This window comes from Rhea americana, unplaced genomic scaffold (genome assembly GCF_003343005.1).
Source record: "Rhea americana isolate MKP2758 unplaced genomic scaffold, rheAme1 scaffold_171, whole genome shotgun sequence".
NCBI lineage: Eukaryota > Metazoa > Chordata > Aves > Rheiformes > Rheidae > Rhea > Rhea americana.
The window spans coordinates 1,959,930-1,977,196 of NW_028185828.1; the positions used below are offsets into that span (position 1 = coordinate 1,959,930).

At 40.6% G+C, this 17,267-nt stretch overlaps 1 protein-coding gene across 1 annotated transcript; it reads left to right on the top strand.

Moving 5' to 3' along the window:
- Positions 1 to 132: 132 nt before the first annotated feature.
- On the top strand, positions 133 to 17,075 carry TIA1 (TIA1 cytotoxic granule associated RNA binding protein; the record flags this gene model as incomplete). Its single annotated transcript, XM_085301051.1, has 13 exons — positions 133 to 248; positions 5,121 to 5,217; positions 5,819 to 5,917; positions 6,451 to 6,505; positions 6,678 to 6,710; positions 7,965 to 8,052; positions 11,687 to 11,762; positions 11,914 to 12,022; positions 12,985 to 13,080; positions 13,171 to 13,255; positions 14,123 to 14,246; positions 14,822 to 14,961; positions 15,785 to 17,075. Coding segments are annotated over 13 exons (1,242 nt in total), but the record flags the coding sequence as incomplete, so codon positions are not given.
- Positions 17,076 to 17,267: the final 192 nt, after the last annotated feature.

The following is a 17,267-nucleotide window of genomic DNA, read 5'->3' on the forward strand; positions in this document are numbered from 1 at the left end:
GTGTGTGAAGCGGGCGCTGGTGCCGCAGCTGCGCCGCCTGGAGCCTGCCCTTCCCCGGGGAGCTGCGTGCGGCGCCGGGGCCGCCGCTGGCGGCGCGGACGGAGTCGCTGGAACTCGGAGCAACTTCCCTGACAGGCCGGCGCCGCTCGGCGCCCTCCGCGGCCGCCGGGCCTTCCCCGCGGGCTGCGGCCGGCGCGGATCTCGGGCGCGGTCCCGTCTCCTGCTCCGCTCGGCCGGCGCTCTGCGAGGTGCGTTCCCTCCTTCAGGCCTGGAGACGAGCGAAGCCGCAGACGGATCGGCCTGCCCGAGCCGCCTCTGCGCGAAGCTGCCGCCGTTACCTTTGTTTCGGCGCCCAGGCCGCGCGTCGCTGAGGGGAGGGATGAACGGGGGGAGCGGGGAGCCCCGCCGGGCGCGAGCGGCCGCCCTGCCCTCGGGGGGTGGTCTGCGCGGGGCCCGGGCCGGCAGCCCCGGTTCGGGCTCGCTCGGTGGTAACCRCCACGTCTCTTGATGCGTGCGAGCCCGTTATCTTTCTACAGCTCATCCCTTTTAACTGTTCTTAGAGTCTGCAAACGTGGCTCAGACCTCCCTGTTCTTGACACCATATTTGTGTGTTTGTTTAAAKAAGTGACTTTTTTTTTCCTGCCTTAGGGAAATTGTTGTCTGGAGTCTAGTGATCTCAGCAGTGCACAGTTTATGCTTCAGAGAATGAGTGATCTGGCCTGGAGCATGTGTGGCTTGTTGCAAAAACCCAGCCTGAGTTTCTGAGCTGCAGAACTAACTGTTGAACAATATACCCAGAACTGTGTTTTTCTGAAGCACTTTGAATGAAAATTTTATGCCATATGGAGAGTTGTCATTAGCTGAACTTCACAGATTGGGTTTGTAATGAGCAGCTTGGAAGAACAAAATGCAGCTAAATTTAATGTTTCCACCCTGAGTATGAAATGTGTGTTAAATACTTGAAAGCGCTAGGATTTCTGTAGGTAGTGCTGCAGAAATTTCGTCTGTGTGGGGGATACATTATTCGGTTGCATTGTCTTGCTGTATCATGAAGGCCCCTAAAGTGTTTGGGTGTCTKCCAACATGTATGTTTTTTCTTTTCTTTAGTTCCCTTAGCATATTTAAATATTTTTTTCTGGAATTGATACCARACGTTGCTAGAAATATATATTTTTTTTAATTTCCACATAACCTATTTGAAGGGGAGTGTTAAAGTCTTAGCATCTTGAATCACCTTATGAGCTATGTCACTTAAGTCAATCAGTTGCTGCAGCTCATTTTCACATGGCCGGCTATCTTTTTTTGAAAGCCACTGCTCAATTGCAGTAAATAGGCATTTGAAGAACAGTTACAAAACAGCTGGTGTTTTTGAACTTTCCAAAAGATCTCCTCTCTGTATGTTACTTGTATCTAGATATGCTTGTGTAATACAYGTACATTTGATTAGCTGCTTAAGTATGGGAAGATCATCATGTGCCAACACCCAATAGTTTGGTAATAGTTTTCAAGAAGACCTATACTGATAAGTGTGCACTGAAGGAATTTARTTACCATGTGTAGTTTGCCTTGTATAGTACAGTGCTTCATCTGCAAATAAACAGTGACTGATCATTAGTGAGAATCCAGTTAGCAGGAGACTGCAAGAGGGATGGGAAAGATGCAGGAAATGGTGCAGTTCTCATGTGGAATAGAGCTTTTCTTCCCTGGTGGCATATCAGCTGCCCCTGCCTGGAAGGGTCATATGTGAGATTGCRTCTGTAGCGCCTAGGCACCCGCTCGTTTCTTGTTAAACTGCCGCAGGACAAAGTCCAAGTACGTTTTATCGGCCCATGTCTCTGTTGCATGGAAGCAGAGCTGCAAAGAAATTCTGGCAGAAGACTCTGGAAATGCAGCCCAAATGTAGCCCAGAGAGTGTAGCCTGAACTTGCTGCTGAATACAGCAAATAAAATAACATGGGACTTCTTACTCTGGGAGCTGCAGCTCCTTGTTCTTCCCRTAAAGCTTGGCAACCCATGAAGTGCTTCATAGTGCTTCAGGAGTACGTTGTAGTTTGTCAGTGGCTTGAAAAACTGCTAGCAGGTACCAAGTGCTACACAGTTACAGGTAATAAAATTACAATGTGAAATGATTAAAAAAATGCTTTTGACCTTGAATTACATTAACACTGTTGTTCTGTGTGTTACGGCTGCTTGCATGCCCTTTAAGGGATGTCTTTATCATTTTTAAAGAAATTCAGGAAGTCTCTGAATGGAAGGCTTTATCTTTGGGCAGAAACAAATACAGAATAACATATAGTATGCAACTGTGTGTATGTATGTGTGTGTCTGTATTTGTGTGTGTGTGTGTATATATATATGTTGCTGCAACTGTTCCTTTGGGGATACATTTTGAGAGTTCTCGTTATTGAAAGATTCATAGGGCTGTTGGAGTCTGCTTACCTAACTCCTATGAGTTTTCTTTTCACATCTAAATCTAACATTCAGACGGGCCATACTTACTAAGATAACTATCTAATTAGCAAAGTGAAAATCCAGTGTTAGTGCAGAGGTAGACACTGTTTCTAGGAGACTTGCAGTTAAAATAAATGGTTAGTAAGTCCAGAGCTACAAGGTTATATTAGGGTGTCATCACTTAACATCTTGGCTTATTTGTTATCCCAGTCATAATAATATGAAAAAAAAGGAGGTGGGATGAGAGTCTAACTACTTATCACTGTTGGTTGAGCTTGATGTGGGGTTAGGATGTCACAGTGTTATCAAGCACAAAGTTAATTTTCTTAATGGAAGTGCAYTAAAACCTCCTATGTTTAAGAAAGGTCAGTAGAAGTCCAGGAAATACTTGCTTTATTGAGTGATAATGAGCYTGCTAAGGTCTCATTGTGGTGAAACTTAGAGCATGTAGCAACTTAAAATTGAGCATATTTCTGGCTCATACCTAAGGGAATTGTTAAMATTTTTTAGACCTAGCCAACTGTGTCATTTTTTTTTTGGCAGAAAAGCAGAGGTGAGCAGCCTGTTCTCCCATTCTCTCCTCCACTAAATAGAGTAGCAGAGTGCCTCCATCTCTTCAGTAAGGGTGTTCTGACCTTCACCTGAACGTGAGAAATTGCTGCTTTATGCTTCCCTTGCTGCCTTTTTGTTTTCTTACAACATCTCTGCAACTGTTGCATCAAATCCAGGAGGGCAGCTGCTGTGATTGCTGTGGTTTCAGCAGTACGATTTGGCTCCGGTTCCCGTTGCAGATGCCGTGGTTTGCCACACGACCTCCCTCAGCAGAAGGGAGCTGCTACRCCTTCTGCATTGAAGTTCCTGCAAACTGTTTTCTCTGGGTGCTTTTAAAAATCCTGTAACTTGGGATTTTTAAAAAGTTTTCTGTGTTGGCTGGTGTTCTTCTCCACTGGCGAGACTGTGAAAGTATCGTGCAAGACCCACATTAGAGCARGAGGGTGATTTGACCGGAGTGGAGAGTTGGTGTTGGGTTAGGCTGAGCCTTTCAAGAGAAGGGAGACGGGGRGATGCCCTCACCTGATCGCATTTGTTTCAGGCAAATAGGGTTTCCAGCCGTAGCCCTTTACTAAGGGGGACTGACTTCTTGATGTTGTGTAACACGCTTGCGAAACACCAGATTGAGCTATCAGGGCAGCTAGGGAAACTGTGGTCACTGAATGACTGGGTACGGTTATCCTAACAGATATTTCTGTATGCAGAAATCAAATTAGTAGRCTCAGCTATCCTTATCTGGCTTTCTGTTCAACTGTAAGCTGGGGTGAGATTTTAGACCTTTAGTGCTACTGAGGAAAAGGGCTGTTACTTCCCACCGCTGGTTAAAAGCTTCTGCCCTGTTGTCCTACGACTCGGCGTAGAGCCCCGTCACGTGCTGGGTTTTGCAGGCTGAGCTGCCAGGGCTGGATGTCAGGAGCACCTTTGGACAGCCTTTGCGCAGCTATTAAAGGGCAGGCTGGAGCGCGGGGGTGGCTTTAGCTCGCCGAGCTCCCAGCGGTTGGTCTGCCTGGGTTACTGCTGCGGTGTGCGTTGCGGTTCCCAAGCTTTGGTGCTGGGAGAGCCGGTGGTCGTTGTCCTCGGCTCTGCGAAGGGCTCTGATTCCCGGTGTTTCAGGCAGTGTTTCCTAAAACAGTCTGCTTTGCGCCCCTCTCCCCTGGGATCTTGGCACTTGTTGGCCAGTTTTGTTTGGAGCTGTGTTGTTTGGGAGCTGCTGTGCTAGGGGTTAAGAGAGGATGGATGAACTGCATGAGGATTCCTAACCATCACACGCTGGATACTGGTCTTTTTCTAGATTGTGTGATCTTAAGAAACTAGCTGAAATTGGACTTCTGTCTTTATTTTTCTCGACTCTTTCTCCTGCGCCTTGTATTTACACTCTCAGTCTCCGTCTCACAGAGCTAAGTTTTGCTACGTGTTTGTGCCATGTGTGGATAAGGAGATCTTGGTGGGAGACTGCACGTATTCTTGAAGTTAGTTTCTGTCTGGAACAGGAAGGTCTGAGGGTGTCAGTAAGGTGCTGTACCAAACCGCCCTCCCCAAGGCCTGTATCCTGGGAAGAGATCTTCGTGGGAGGCCTCTTTGGCTGCCTAGAGGCCTGCTGCTTCCTAGTCCACAGATCCTGGAGACATCTGCGTGGTCAGAGTCTGTCCGTCTACATGGAATTTGTTTGCAAGACTTGTGGTTAATTGTTTTTGAAGCAGGAGATGCCTTTAGTCTCCTGAACTGTAAATTCAACCCTTGTGACAAGTGTTATACAGGGAGAGTGTTGTTTGCTATTTTAATTTTTTTTTGTTTGTTTAAACTCTAGTCAGTGCTCTGGTATGATTATACTGGAATATTGCCCTAAATTGAAGGGTGTTTTTTTTTTTTTTTTTTTTTTTTTTTTTTTTTTTTTTTTTTTTTTTTTTTTTTGAAAGACCTGGTTTTCCTTAAAGACTTTTTGAGGGCGGGGGAAAGAAGTTCTGAACCTGTAGGCTGTGCTGACTTAACAGTAGTTGTTGGCTTGGACCATCAATAATTCTCTTGCAAGGCAATGTAAGTTCCTAGTTCTCATCTCAGTAATGAATGAATAAAACGGAGGGACAGCTGCACTTCTAACCTGTTATTTAATCCTGCAGATATGTGGGGAACCTTTCAAGAGATGTGACTGAAGCTCTAATCCTCCAGCTGTTCAGCCAGATTGGACCATGCAAAAACTGCAAAATGATAATGGATGTAAGAGCCTTTACCTTTATTTCCCAAATCCTGATAGCTAACAACTTCAGGCCGTAGTAGCATATTTCAGAATTCTACCACATGATGTATTACAACGCATTTTTATAGATATATGTATGTGTGTGTATGTGCATATATACGTATGTATTATAATATTGAACGATGAGTATTATATATTATACAGCTATTTATACGTGTGTGTGTGTTTAAAAAAAGACTGGAGATCATAGTGATGTACTTAGGACATAATTTCTTCCTCATCTGATATTATTTAAAGATGTTTGGCTATTCCAAAGGGGATTGAACTCATTAATATATTTGAATATTCTAAATTACATTTGAGAAGTTCTTTTTCACCACATGTTTATCTTTTTGAAGCAAAGCTTGAACCTCCTGGAACATTGTTGGTATATTGACTGTTCTCTAAGTTTGAAGTAAAAAAAAAAAAAAAGTGTATGTATGTGTGTGTGTGTGTATATATATATATATATATATATATATATATTCAGACATTTAGATGTAATGAATAAGGCACTAAGTCTAATAATGAGGCTAAAATTTGAAAAAATTTTCACCGTGATTCTTTTCTTATTTTTATCAGACAGCTGGAAATGATCCATATTGTTTTGTGGAATTCTATGAGCATCGTCATGCTGCTGCAGCACTCGCTGCTATGAATGGCCGGAAGATAATGGGTAAGGTAAGCTGTCATGTCTACAGGGTGAGTTGCAGTGGAAAAACACAGGTTATACCAGACTGTGAGGATGAAATATCACTCGAGAAGAAAAAGAAGCATTGGAAGTGTTAGGCACTTTGTTCAAGTGGAGCTCTCAGTGTGACAGAACTAACAGGAAAAGCAGTTTTTACTGTGGTAGGAAGCGTGCAGAGGAAGGTTGGGATGAAGAATTGGGGAGGGAGCAGAGGCAGTGAGAATAGGGAATACTTTTAGCTATCCTGACCGTATCAGGGTAACATTCCTTCCTTCCCCATACCTGTAAACAAAACAAAACAGACAGACAAAAAAAATATCCAAACAAGGTATGTTTGCAATCTTTGCTTTTAACAAGTAGAACGCAGTGTGAAAGAGAGAACCCTCTGCTGAGAAGCTTATCTTCAGCTTTCAGCCAAAGCTTGCACAGCTGATTCCCCTGTAGTGTCAGAATTAAATGCTGTGATAGTGCCTGAGCTTAGTTCCACTTTACTTGATCTAACGTTAGCAACTAATATTTGCAGGAGGTCAAAGTGAACTGGGCAACAACTCCCAGCAGCCAGAAGAAAGATACCAGCAGTAAGTGTCGCTTATGCTTTGAGTAACTGTTTTTATTTGTACAAGTAGTTTTTAAACCTAAACAGTAAGCATCGTGCAATTATATGCAGTAATGTTTTGATCGTAATCCTAAGATATTATTTAATGTGTTTGTGTTAATAAACTTAAGAACAAATCTAATCTTTGTCATCAGGTAGTACCGTTGTCAACACACTGCGTTCACAAGGTAATTGTATCTTCTTAAACATAAAATGAAATCTCTCGAGGGTATTCACTAACCACCTGAAGCTGTATATGGGGTTTTGGTTTTTTTACGTTTGTTTTTTATGGAAAGACTTCCCTTTTATTTCCCTGTTGCATCAGAATATGATCTGTTGTCCACTATTTAATTCTGGTGCTAATCTTCAGCTATTTGTTATGAGTGCAATTGTAAAACTTTTCCCCCTGCTGTAAGGGCATAATTACTGGCTTCTTTTAAGGCTGGTGTATGCACTACTTCATATAGGCTCCTTGGGAGTACTTAAGCTTTCTCCAGAACCGGGTATCTTGTTCCCCCTTCACGGCAACCCTGTGTATTGCTGCTTTTCTCAGCAAGCTTTGAAGTCCTTTAGAGAGGTGGGGTTAAACTACATTAGCATCAAAGTGGACTTTTAAATTTCTTACTTGCTGTAGTACCAATAAGTCTGTATATTGATAAGATGGTATGTGAAATATTGTTTGACCATAGTGGAAAAATCTTTAGGGTTTTATTTCTCTTCAGTGCGTGCTTTTTTTTTTTTTTTTATGGATCTGATATAAATTGAAGGGATTACTGTTTCCGTTCTGTTGCCTTCAGTCTTAGTTCACTTGCACATGGATTCACATACATTGAATTCACATGGATTCACATGGTGTAATGGCTGGGCAACCAAAACTGTTGGCTTTTGAGAACTCAAATTCTTTAACAGCAAACTGTTGCAATGCAAGGTATTTTTTTGATTTGTTCTTCACAAAATACGGTTTTAAACCAGACATTGTAGCTAGGTTGAAAATACATCCTGCTCTAGAGTGAGTTTTATTCTGCATTTCTTGAAACTACTAGACATTTCAGTTGGTAAAATTTTGTATAGCTAGTGAACTCTACTGTATGTAAGTTTAACACTAGAATACCAAGAGCAAGATTTTCATGTAGTCTTGGCATATTAAGTAAATATTTCAAAACTTTGTATGGTAAATGCTGACTGGTCTTAAAAGCAGTTATAAAATACAAAATGTAAATACCATATGTCACAGTACTACCCTTAAAATTACTGACTTTGTAGTGCTGCCAAGCAGTGGATCTGTTATGAACAGCAGTAAATTCTGTAGTTCATAGTGAACTGTAGTCTTCATGTAGTTTTTAATAAATGGAAATCAATGCCATGTGACATTATTTGCTGTATGTGTTTTCAGGGGTGGTCTTCAAACTTTAAAGTCATTTTTTTTTCTTTTTCCCTATAAGACCATTTCCATGTCTTTGTTGGAGACCTCAGCCCAGAAATTACAACTGAAGATATAAAAGCGGCTTTTGCGCCATTTGGAAGAATATCGTAAGTAATTTCCATAGGGCAAATAAACTAAAAGTTATCTCTTAAATGGAGGCAGCCTTATATTTCAGTAAGTAAAAATTGAAGTTGTYGCAGAGCAGGGATATGCATTCATCTGTTCATACAGCAACTTGAGTCTGAATGGTTGGGTATTAAGCARGGATGCACAACCAGATTTCTTCATAGAAGTTTGTTCTGCTTTACTAAAAAAGTTCCCTACAGCTTACTTTGGTTTTATACTCTGCATTGTTTGGTAAAGTAGCACTGGAAAAATTTGACTTACAAACTTGGGGTTTGTATTTTACTTGCCCTCTCAGTGATCAGATAAATAAATACCACTTGTTACAGTTTGTGATTGAGTCTGTTTGCATGTTCACGTCTCGTCAGGCTTTGGACTTTTGTTAGCCATGGTGTGCAGGCCACCGGTAGCATATATTTTTTTGCAGTTAAATTACCATTCCCACAAGTAAACCCTTTTAGCACTTGACTTGTTGCAGCATCTGAAGGCTGCAGCTAGAGTGGCCTCTAAGTGTTGGCACTGTGTAAGCATAAGCCCTTGATCTAAGGGGCTCAGCCTAAAACCTGGGGCATCTTCGGTACATGAGTTGCACCCATCGGTTGTGTTGAGCAATGGTGTAACAAGTGAACGTGTTACAAATTGGGAATGGTGATTGCAGGTCTCTGCCTGCCAGTTTGGTGTATTCAGGATGTAGCAGAGTAAGGAGCAGTTCATTCATTCCATCCTCCAAATGTAAACCATTAATTTTCCTTGTAGTGTTGTCTGTACTGGACATTGAAGTTTCTTGATGGTGATGTAAGAGAACGTAGAGTGCTTTGGAGTGTTGTGTAGTGAAGCATTTAATTGAAGTAAGTTTGTTTTTTGTTTTTTTCCCCTCAGAGTCCAGTATATTACTCTTTTATTGCCAGCTTGATTTCCTCTTATGATAAAGTTTTTTAAAAAATGTGATCTGAATGTGACTTGCTTCAGAGAACTATAATGCTTGACTACGTCTTTTGTAATTGTTACCTTGGAAATGTAGAGGGTTAGACTCACGAGGAGAGTGAGTTCATCCTCATGGCCAAATGTGGTCTGGATGGAAGGGATGAGGGACTCTAAAGGAGATCTTAAGTGGCACTTGGCTGCTGGAGTGAGTGTGAAAGGGAGCTAGTAGTAGACTGACGTGTCGGTGTGAATGTGACGGAGCTTTGAAAGAGAATTTCCCCCGAAGCAGTCAGGTTTTTGGTTTCCGCTGTGACTTTAAATGAGCAGTCCTCTTAGACGAATAAACACCCCCCCCCCCCAAACCAAGCCTCTTCTGAACCCGAAGCAAAAAGTAACTTCTGAATATTAGCTGGGGAAGTATAAAATAATGCCTGACACTGGACCGCAGTCTGTATTTCTTGGGCCACCGCCCGTTCTCCCATTTGTTCTAGAAGAGCTTTTTGGACGTAAAGCTGTTGCTGTGTAGTAATGGAGCTGATTACCAGGCTCTGCAAAAAGTGACGTCTCTTCCCTGGTGGTGGTGGGGAAGCGTGTGAATAACACTCCTGCTTTTGGGGTACTCAGCACACAGCTGCAGAGTCAACAGTTTGAAAACTTCAGCAGTTTGCCCTGGCTAAAATTGACCCTAAAATGCAATGTGGTTGTCTTCGCCCCATCCAAGTAATAGATTTAAGATTTAAGAATTCTCCCTATTATGACTCTTACAAACTCTTGTTCCACATGAGAGGGGTTAAAGCAGAAAGGACCTTGATTTTATACCCGTTTAAATTTAACATGAAAAAATACAGCTACTGTTTCTTAAGTGGTAGAATGAAGTTACTTCAGTTTAACTGTTCTTGGTCAGCGACTAATTTCTGGAAATGTGGTGTTAATGGAATATGTCCTGATTTTTTTTTATTATTTTTTTTAATATTGCCTTCATTGGTATTAAACTGAGTTTTGTTTTTTGTTTTTCTTTTTTGTTTTTTTCTGAAATCAAGGTTGAACTACTGCATGATTAGCACATAAGAAATTTTGGTAATTCTTTGCATCTGATTTTTTTAATCACTGTAAAAGCACACTTTCATTGTGATTTCCTTTTACGCTTGCTGTACGCATGTTTTCACTTGTTCTCAAGTCTTATTTTCAAAGTTGTCAGTTGAGGGTAAGTATAGATGAGTTTTTCCCCCCTCCCTCCTTAGGCTGTTCAGAACAAACTGATCTCCTAAGATTACCAAAGTGGCGCTTCTCAGGCAATTTGTAACATGTTACCCGAATTCAAACTCAGGCAGGAGAAAAAAGTGGAGCAATTCTTTAAAGGAATAACAAAATGACTTTTCTTTTTCTATTTTTTTTTCCTTTTTCTTTTTCCTTTTTTTATTTGGTCCTTTGAGTGATGATGCAAATGCTATGGGCTTATGCGTACAGGAACTAGGCTTATAATATATTAGTTGTAGTTACTGTAAGGCTTTTAAAATTAGTGTGTAAAAAAAACTGCTCTTCATTGTGACTTTTTCTTGCCAGTCTTGGAATGCTAAATGTTGTGCACATGTTATGCTAGTTTCTCTGAACCGTATTATTTTATACAGATGTAAGTTACATTGCATGACTTTCTGACTGGTTTTATTTCATTTTATTTTATTTAAATGCTTGTATGTGTGGGGCAAAGGAGGGGAGGAGAGGGTGGCCTGTACACGAGAGCATCTCGATCTGTGGCCATCTTGTGCGCAAATTGCCTGAGAAACACTATTGATTGACTTTCCGCAAGTGGGGTTTAGCTATTGTAGCTGGGTTCTCTTTTTAACTCAATCTCAAATAATAGGGCTCTGGTTATTTTGCAGAGTATCTCTGAAGAATGGACAGAATTGCCATGGCTAACTACAAGCTACAGTTCACAGTGGACAAACGTTGTAGTTTTCTTATTTACTTTTATAATTTTTTTGCTTTTTTATATCTTGTAGTTTCCAATCAGTTCTGTTTGATTGCTGTTTTACAATTGCAATTTAAATTCTTTGTAATATGTAGTTTAACACATAAATGTTTCGGTGTTTTATTTTCTTCAATAATTTCTGAAAATGTCAATTTCTCAAAATTTACAGCTGCCCACAGTCCAAAAAGGGGGTAACGAATTGACCTGAGAAAATTAAAGAATTCAGTTAACAGGCGACGTATGCCTTTTAATTCCTATCTTTTTTCATTTTTTCTATTTAATATTTTTAATGAATAGGTAGAATGTGTTGGCAAATAGCAAGTTTAAAAATTGCATGGTTAAAGAGAGCCATTCAGCTAATGTTAGTCAGCTATGTGGCCTATTGATTCTTTTGAATAGCTGCTTTGACCATGCTTAGTGTCTTAATAATATATAAAAGCATTCTGAGCTGGCAGCCAGCTATTGTAAAGTACATATGTTTGTTAGAGAAGCTATTGATTTGCATGTTTAAAAAATTAAGTTTAATTTTGCTATTACCTGACAAAACATTAGTAAAGTTCTGTTTAGAAAAGAAGAGATATGCTTTGACTATGTTGCTGGTGCAATAAACAGTTTGCTTTAGTAAAGGTGAAACATGAAAATAAGCTGTACGTGTGACTCAAGTTTTCATTTTAATAAAGTCTTCTTTTTAAGATGTTAAACTGGCTATTGTTTCTGCTTTTTAGAGATGCACGAGTGGTTAAGGATATGGCAACGGGAAAATCTAAGGGATACGGCTTTGTTTCCTTCTTCAATAAATGGGTAAGCTGCAGCAGTGTCTGGGATTCCTCTGGAAAGATGATTTTTGAATAGTTGCCATGTGCAATGAGTATTTTTGGTCCCTAACTGTATCAGCTTCAGGAAAAGTTGCTGATGGTGGCTTTTTTTTCCCCTTTCTCTCTCTTGTGGACAGGATGCAGAGAACGCTATTCAGCAGATGGGTGGTCAGTGGCTTGGTGGAAGGCAAATCAGAACGAACTGGGCTACAAGAAAACCTCCAGCTCCAAAGAGTACCTATGAATGTAGGTTTTTTGATTATATGTCTTTCTAAATCTCTTGCCACATGCATAGGGAGGAAGAGAAATTTGCTAGCTCTAAGCATTGGAAATTCTGGGGGAAGGGAAGGTAGGTACCCCAAAGTGAAGACTCCTGAGTAGTTTCAAAACTCTTGAAATTTCCTTAGGTGTAATAAATGCATTATTACCACCAACAGCTAGTTTTCTTCTAACAGTTTAGTAGCTTGCTTTTTTTTTCCCCAAGAAAACCAGGATTTTTTTTTTTAACATAGTTTCCTGTTTTATTCTTGCCGCTTGTGATAGAAAGCAAGCAGGACCATATGTGAAGAAAGCATTTCCATTAGAGAGGTTTTAATTCAGGTATATCCGACATACTTGGTAAGCCTAAAACGTGACCTTAAATTAACAGTAGTGTCCCTGTCACGAGCAACCTGTCCTATAATGGGAATTTGCGGCTGCTACCGGAGATCCTGTGTTACGGACCTATCTTCCTTTTTGCTGTGCATTTCACAGAAATCACAGAATCAGTAAGGTTGGAAGGGACCTCTGGAGATCATCTAGTCCAACCTCCCAAAGATTTCCAGGTGCTAGTTCCACTGGGGCTTGAACCCAGGACCTTCAGCATGTAAAGCAGATGTGATAACCATTTGTTTTCGTGATGTTTGCAATTTGTGCTCTGTTGCCTCGTGTATGAGGGGAAAAAGCTAGTGCTTAACAGGAGCTTGCAGCTCTACTTCTTATACAGCGACGGTCTAGGAACAGTACCTGTTTCAGATGTTAATTCACCACTGCCTGTGGGTCAGGGAGATGGCAAAATGCAAGATACACAGGAGAAAATGCTTACCGTAGTTAATGTTTGTCTCAAACTCTGGCAGCCTGATTGTTTATTGTAGGCCTGTTGGAGGGGATTCAGATTTCTGYGTAATGTATTTCTGCTCAACTTAAAAGCTTTTAACATTTTCTTTAAGCAAATACCAAACAATTGTCTTATGATGATGTGGTCAATCAGTCCAGTCCAAGCAACTGCACTGTGTACTGTGGAGGTGTTACCTCGGGACTGACAGGTATGTTGTCTTCAAAATATTGACACTTTGAATGTCTCTAGACAACACTGCGATCATCTAATTTTGGCGGCTTGCTTCTTCTTGCTTCAGAACAACTAATGCGCCAGACCTTTTCTCCATTTGGGCAGATAATGGAAATTCGAGTCTTCCCAGATAAAGGATACTCCTTTGTACGGTAGGTTGTTGTGTAGTTTGCTACAAAGGATAGCATATTGATAAATTAATAAGAATTCTGGGTTCTTGTGCCTTTATTTACAGTGAAGCGTTGATTAGTGTATACCCAGCTTAAGAGTGTTTTACAGCTGTGTTTCCTAACTGCAGCCTGATCTGTGAAGGAACTGCATCTCAAAGTGCTTTTGGAACTAATAAAAATAAAAAAGACTTGACTCAATTTAAGCAACCTGTGGTAGTAAAAGAACAACGTTTCATTTATAGCTGCATGACTGATGCCTTGAGCCAGAGCTGCGAGCTGTCGGGAGTCTCTYTGTTTCTGACAAAGGGTATCCAGAAGATACAATGTTAATCTAATGTTTGGTATTAGTATTTAAAATATGGGCTAGTTTTGCTGGTGTTCAGTTAATTATCAATGGTGCAGTACACTTAATCATGATAGATTTTAGTCCTGTCTCTTCCCCCTTGCTTTTTTTTTTGTTGTTGTTGTTATTTCACAATTGAGTTACTGAGGTAGGCTATACAGTTTCAACATTGTTTCCAGAAGCATCTTTATCTCTTTATTGAATAGTCTCCTGATAATATGAGTAGTTATAACTGACTTACTGTCCATGCTGGTATATTTTCTAACTTGCTTATGAGAGAGTGTGGAACAAGTTAGTATGACACTGAGAAAGGAAACCTAACCAGTAGCGTGGCAGTCAGTGCCTTCCGATTCAAGGATGGCAGAAAAAAGTCTCTGTGGTCGGACTCGTATTTTTACAGAACCCGACTTCTGTGCTGCTGTTAGTGGGAGGTGTCTCTTGGGGTTACTTCTAGCTGTTGCTCACTGAGTAATCTCTTTTTATTGGCGTGATTTGTATTTCAACAGGTTTAATTCCCATGAGAGTGCTGCACATGCAATTGTTTCTGTCAATGGAACAACTATAGAAGGCCACATAGTGAAGTGCTACTGGGGCAAGGAAACACCAGACATGATCACTCCAGTCCAGCAGGTCAGAATTATTCCTATGCTAGCTTCAAAGATGATKGTTTAAAGTTACTGTCTTTGATAGAAACCTGTTAATTGGCCAAAAAGGCTGTGTGCATGCCAGATGGAGACTTGATGCAGCAAACACGACCTCTAGGAGACCTCTTATTTCAGCAATGAGCATTTCTCTAAAATACAATTGAATATTTTAGATCATTTGGAACTTGTGGAATCTCGTATAAAAAAAACAGTGGGGTRAAATTCTGGAGAGAACACAGTATTATCCAGAACATGGCGTTATCTTCTCTGTCATGAAACTAGTTGTTTCTATCATTCTTGTTTCCTGGAGCTCTGTGGAAGAGCTGTGATATTTGAGACAACGGCTTGCACTGTCGGAGAGGCAAACAGGCGCTCTGATTAAACCCTCGCTAACTTAAAAGCGGTGTCCAACTAAATGTCTGCATTTCCGTTTCAGCGTTGCTTTAGCAAGCTTGTAGCTTCTTGATCAAAGACAGACTTTGCARGCTGGGTGTATCTTGAGTTGGTATGAATGCCTGCTTTCTTAGGCAATGCTTGATACTCGGGTGTTTGTACTTGCAGAATCAGATCGGATATCCACAAGCTTACGGGCAGTGGGGTCAGTGGTATGGAAATGCACAGATCGGTCAGTACATGCCGAACGGCTGGCAAGTCCCCGCGTATGGAATGTATGGGCAAGCGTGGAATCAGCAAGGATTTAAGTGAGTATTTGCTTTCATGCTGTAAGTAAAATCCCAGGTGATGGAGTTTTCCTAAGGGGGAGATGAAAATTCAAAGTCCACAGCATTGTAAAAGCTGGCATGAAGTTCTGGTCTGTCATTACTCAGAGAGATCAAGTAATGATGTCTGCAGTTAGATGTGTTCAGGAACATAGAGAAGGGTATTGCTCTCCTCAAAGACCTGCCTTTAGAGAGCAGCGCTTAAGTTTCCATTTTCCAGTCAAGTTACTGCATTTTTTAAATTTTTTTTGAACTTTCAAGAGTCATGTTTTGTTCTTTTCAAATTCACAATTTAGTGTAGTCAGTGCAAAATTCTTCCATTCAGCTGTTGTTACTTGGTGCTGGTAGGTCTAACAGTTGTCTTGATCCTGAGCAATGGATATTAAATGCAATTCAAATGCAAGTAGTGAGTATAGATCTCTGCAGTAATGTATTGGTTTCTAAGCTACAGTGAAATGACTCTTTCTGAGAGGCCTGCTGGCAGCAGACCTCATTGATAAATCTTCCCTGACCATGGCTAATGTGGAGATTATTTCCTCCAACCAACATCGTTGTGTGTCTCGGTGGTTAGAAAAATATCATACCCTTAAAAATTGGTTGTGGTCTACTGTCTTGATTTCTGATCTTAAGCTTTTTTTGATTACCTTGGGCTATGCATCAGGAAATCATGTACGTGGCCCAGATGGGAGTAACTGTCTCTGGCATGTCTGCTCTTACTTTTGCTCTATGTACCTTTTGGCTCAGAACCGAAATGCTTTTCTAATGGATTAAATATTCCCCCTCTCCCCCTGCAAAAAACAAACAGTCAGACACAGTCTTCAGCCGCATGGATGGGAGCAAACTATGGAGTCCAACCACCTCAAGGGCAAAACGGAAGCGTGATAACTAATCAAACTGGATATCGYGTGGCAGGTTTCGAAACGCAGTGAGAAAGAGACTCTGAAACCAAACACTGGTGGGCTTGAGGCTACAAGGAGCGTTGTAAAGCCTGTGTTTACCGAACAGATTTACCAGATCAAGTCAGTGCAAGTGTCAGATACAATGTATTTATTTAAGAAAAAAAGCATTTTTAATCATGGAAACTATCATCCACATTGTTTAGAAAAAAAAAAACCACAAAAAACTAGATGCTGGATGTCTGCCAACTTTTGCCTTCTTTTTCTCCTTTTGATGTGTGTTTCTTAAGATCCACATTTGAAACACAGCAAATGCAGGGACTACTGCCACTTAAGATTGGGGCAGAAAATTGCACAATGTCAAACTTTTTTTCCTCTAAAGTAGTGAGCAGTTTTAGTTTGCATTCCTAATGATTTAAAATGTATTATAAGCAGTTGTACAAAAAAGCCAAAACCGTGTGAATTCTGAAGATGCTTTGTCTTCAGCCTTTGCACAAGTCTGTTTTAAAACAGCCTATTGTATAAAGCGTCCATCTCTCCACTTTTGTTATACCGGGTTTTCAACTATAAATTATTAGTTTACATCATTTTGTATCGAAACATTTTTTCAGAGTTGTCTTTGCCTTATGACAGTTACCTAAATTATCATGAAACGGGGAAGCGTGGTCTTCAGTGCTAAATTATCTGCAAAACGCTCAGATGGATCTAACTTTATTCACATTGTGTTCTATGTGAGAAGGTGCCTAGAGAAATCCCTGTTGGACTTACTCTAAAGGATTTTTATCTTTGCTGAAAAACTTTGTGATGTGTACTGGGAAATATAAAAAAAAATCCTGTTACAACTCTTACTAAAATGTGACAAATACTTATGAACCAGCTTGTTTTTTATCTTATCAATTTCTACATTTACATGTATGGATTATGTAAAATATTTTAGCAAATTAATATTTTGCACAAAAGTTAGCAAACTTTGTATGTTTCCTTATTTAAAGGTAGGATGCGGAGTCCTTTGACATGATTTATGCATAAGATTTTAAATTTGTTTTTTGCATGTGGATATCAAATATACACTTTGTTAGTTTTTGAATACAAAGTCATCTGCTCTTGTTTTTACGTACCTGTAAAAAGCCTCAAAGCTGTATGTAGAAAACCAATCCGTCTTGCTGTTTACTGTTAGTAAATTTTACTCGGGTAGGGTAAGTTGAGTTGATTTTTTCACATGTACGCGTAGAGCTGCGGCCGCGGTAGTGTCCTTAGGCGTCAGGCTCCCACGCAGCCGGAAGGAGCAGCTGGCCGAAGTATTTTTCGATGTCTAGAGGCCAAAAAACAGACAAACAAGCGAACAACCTCTCTCTCCTACCTCGTGACCAGCCTTCAGAAAGCGCAAAAAAA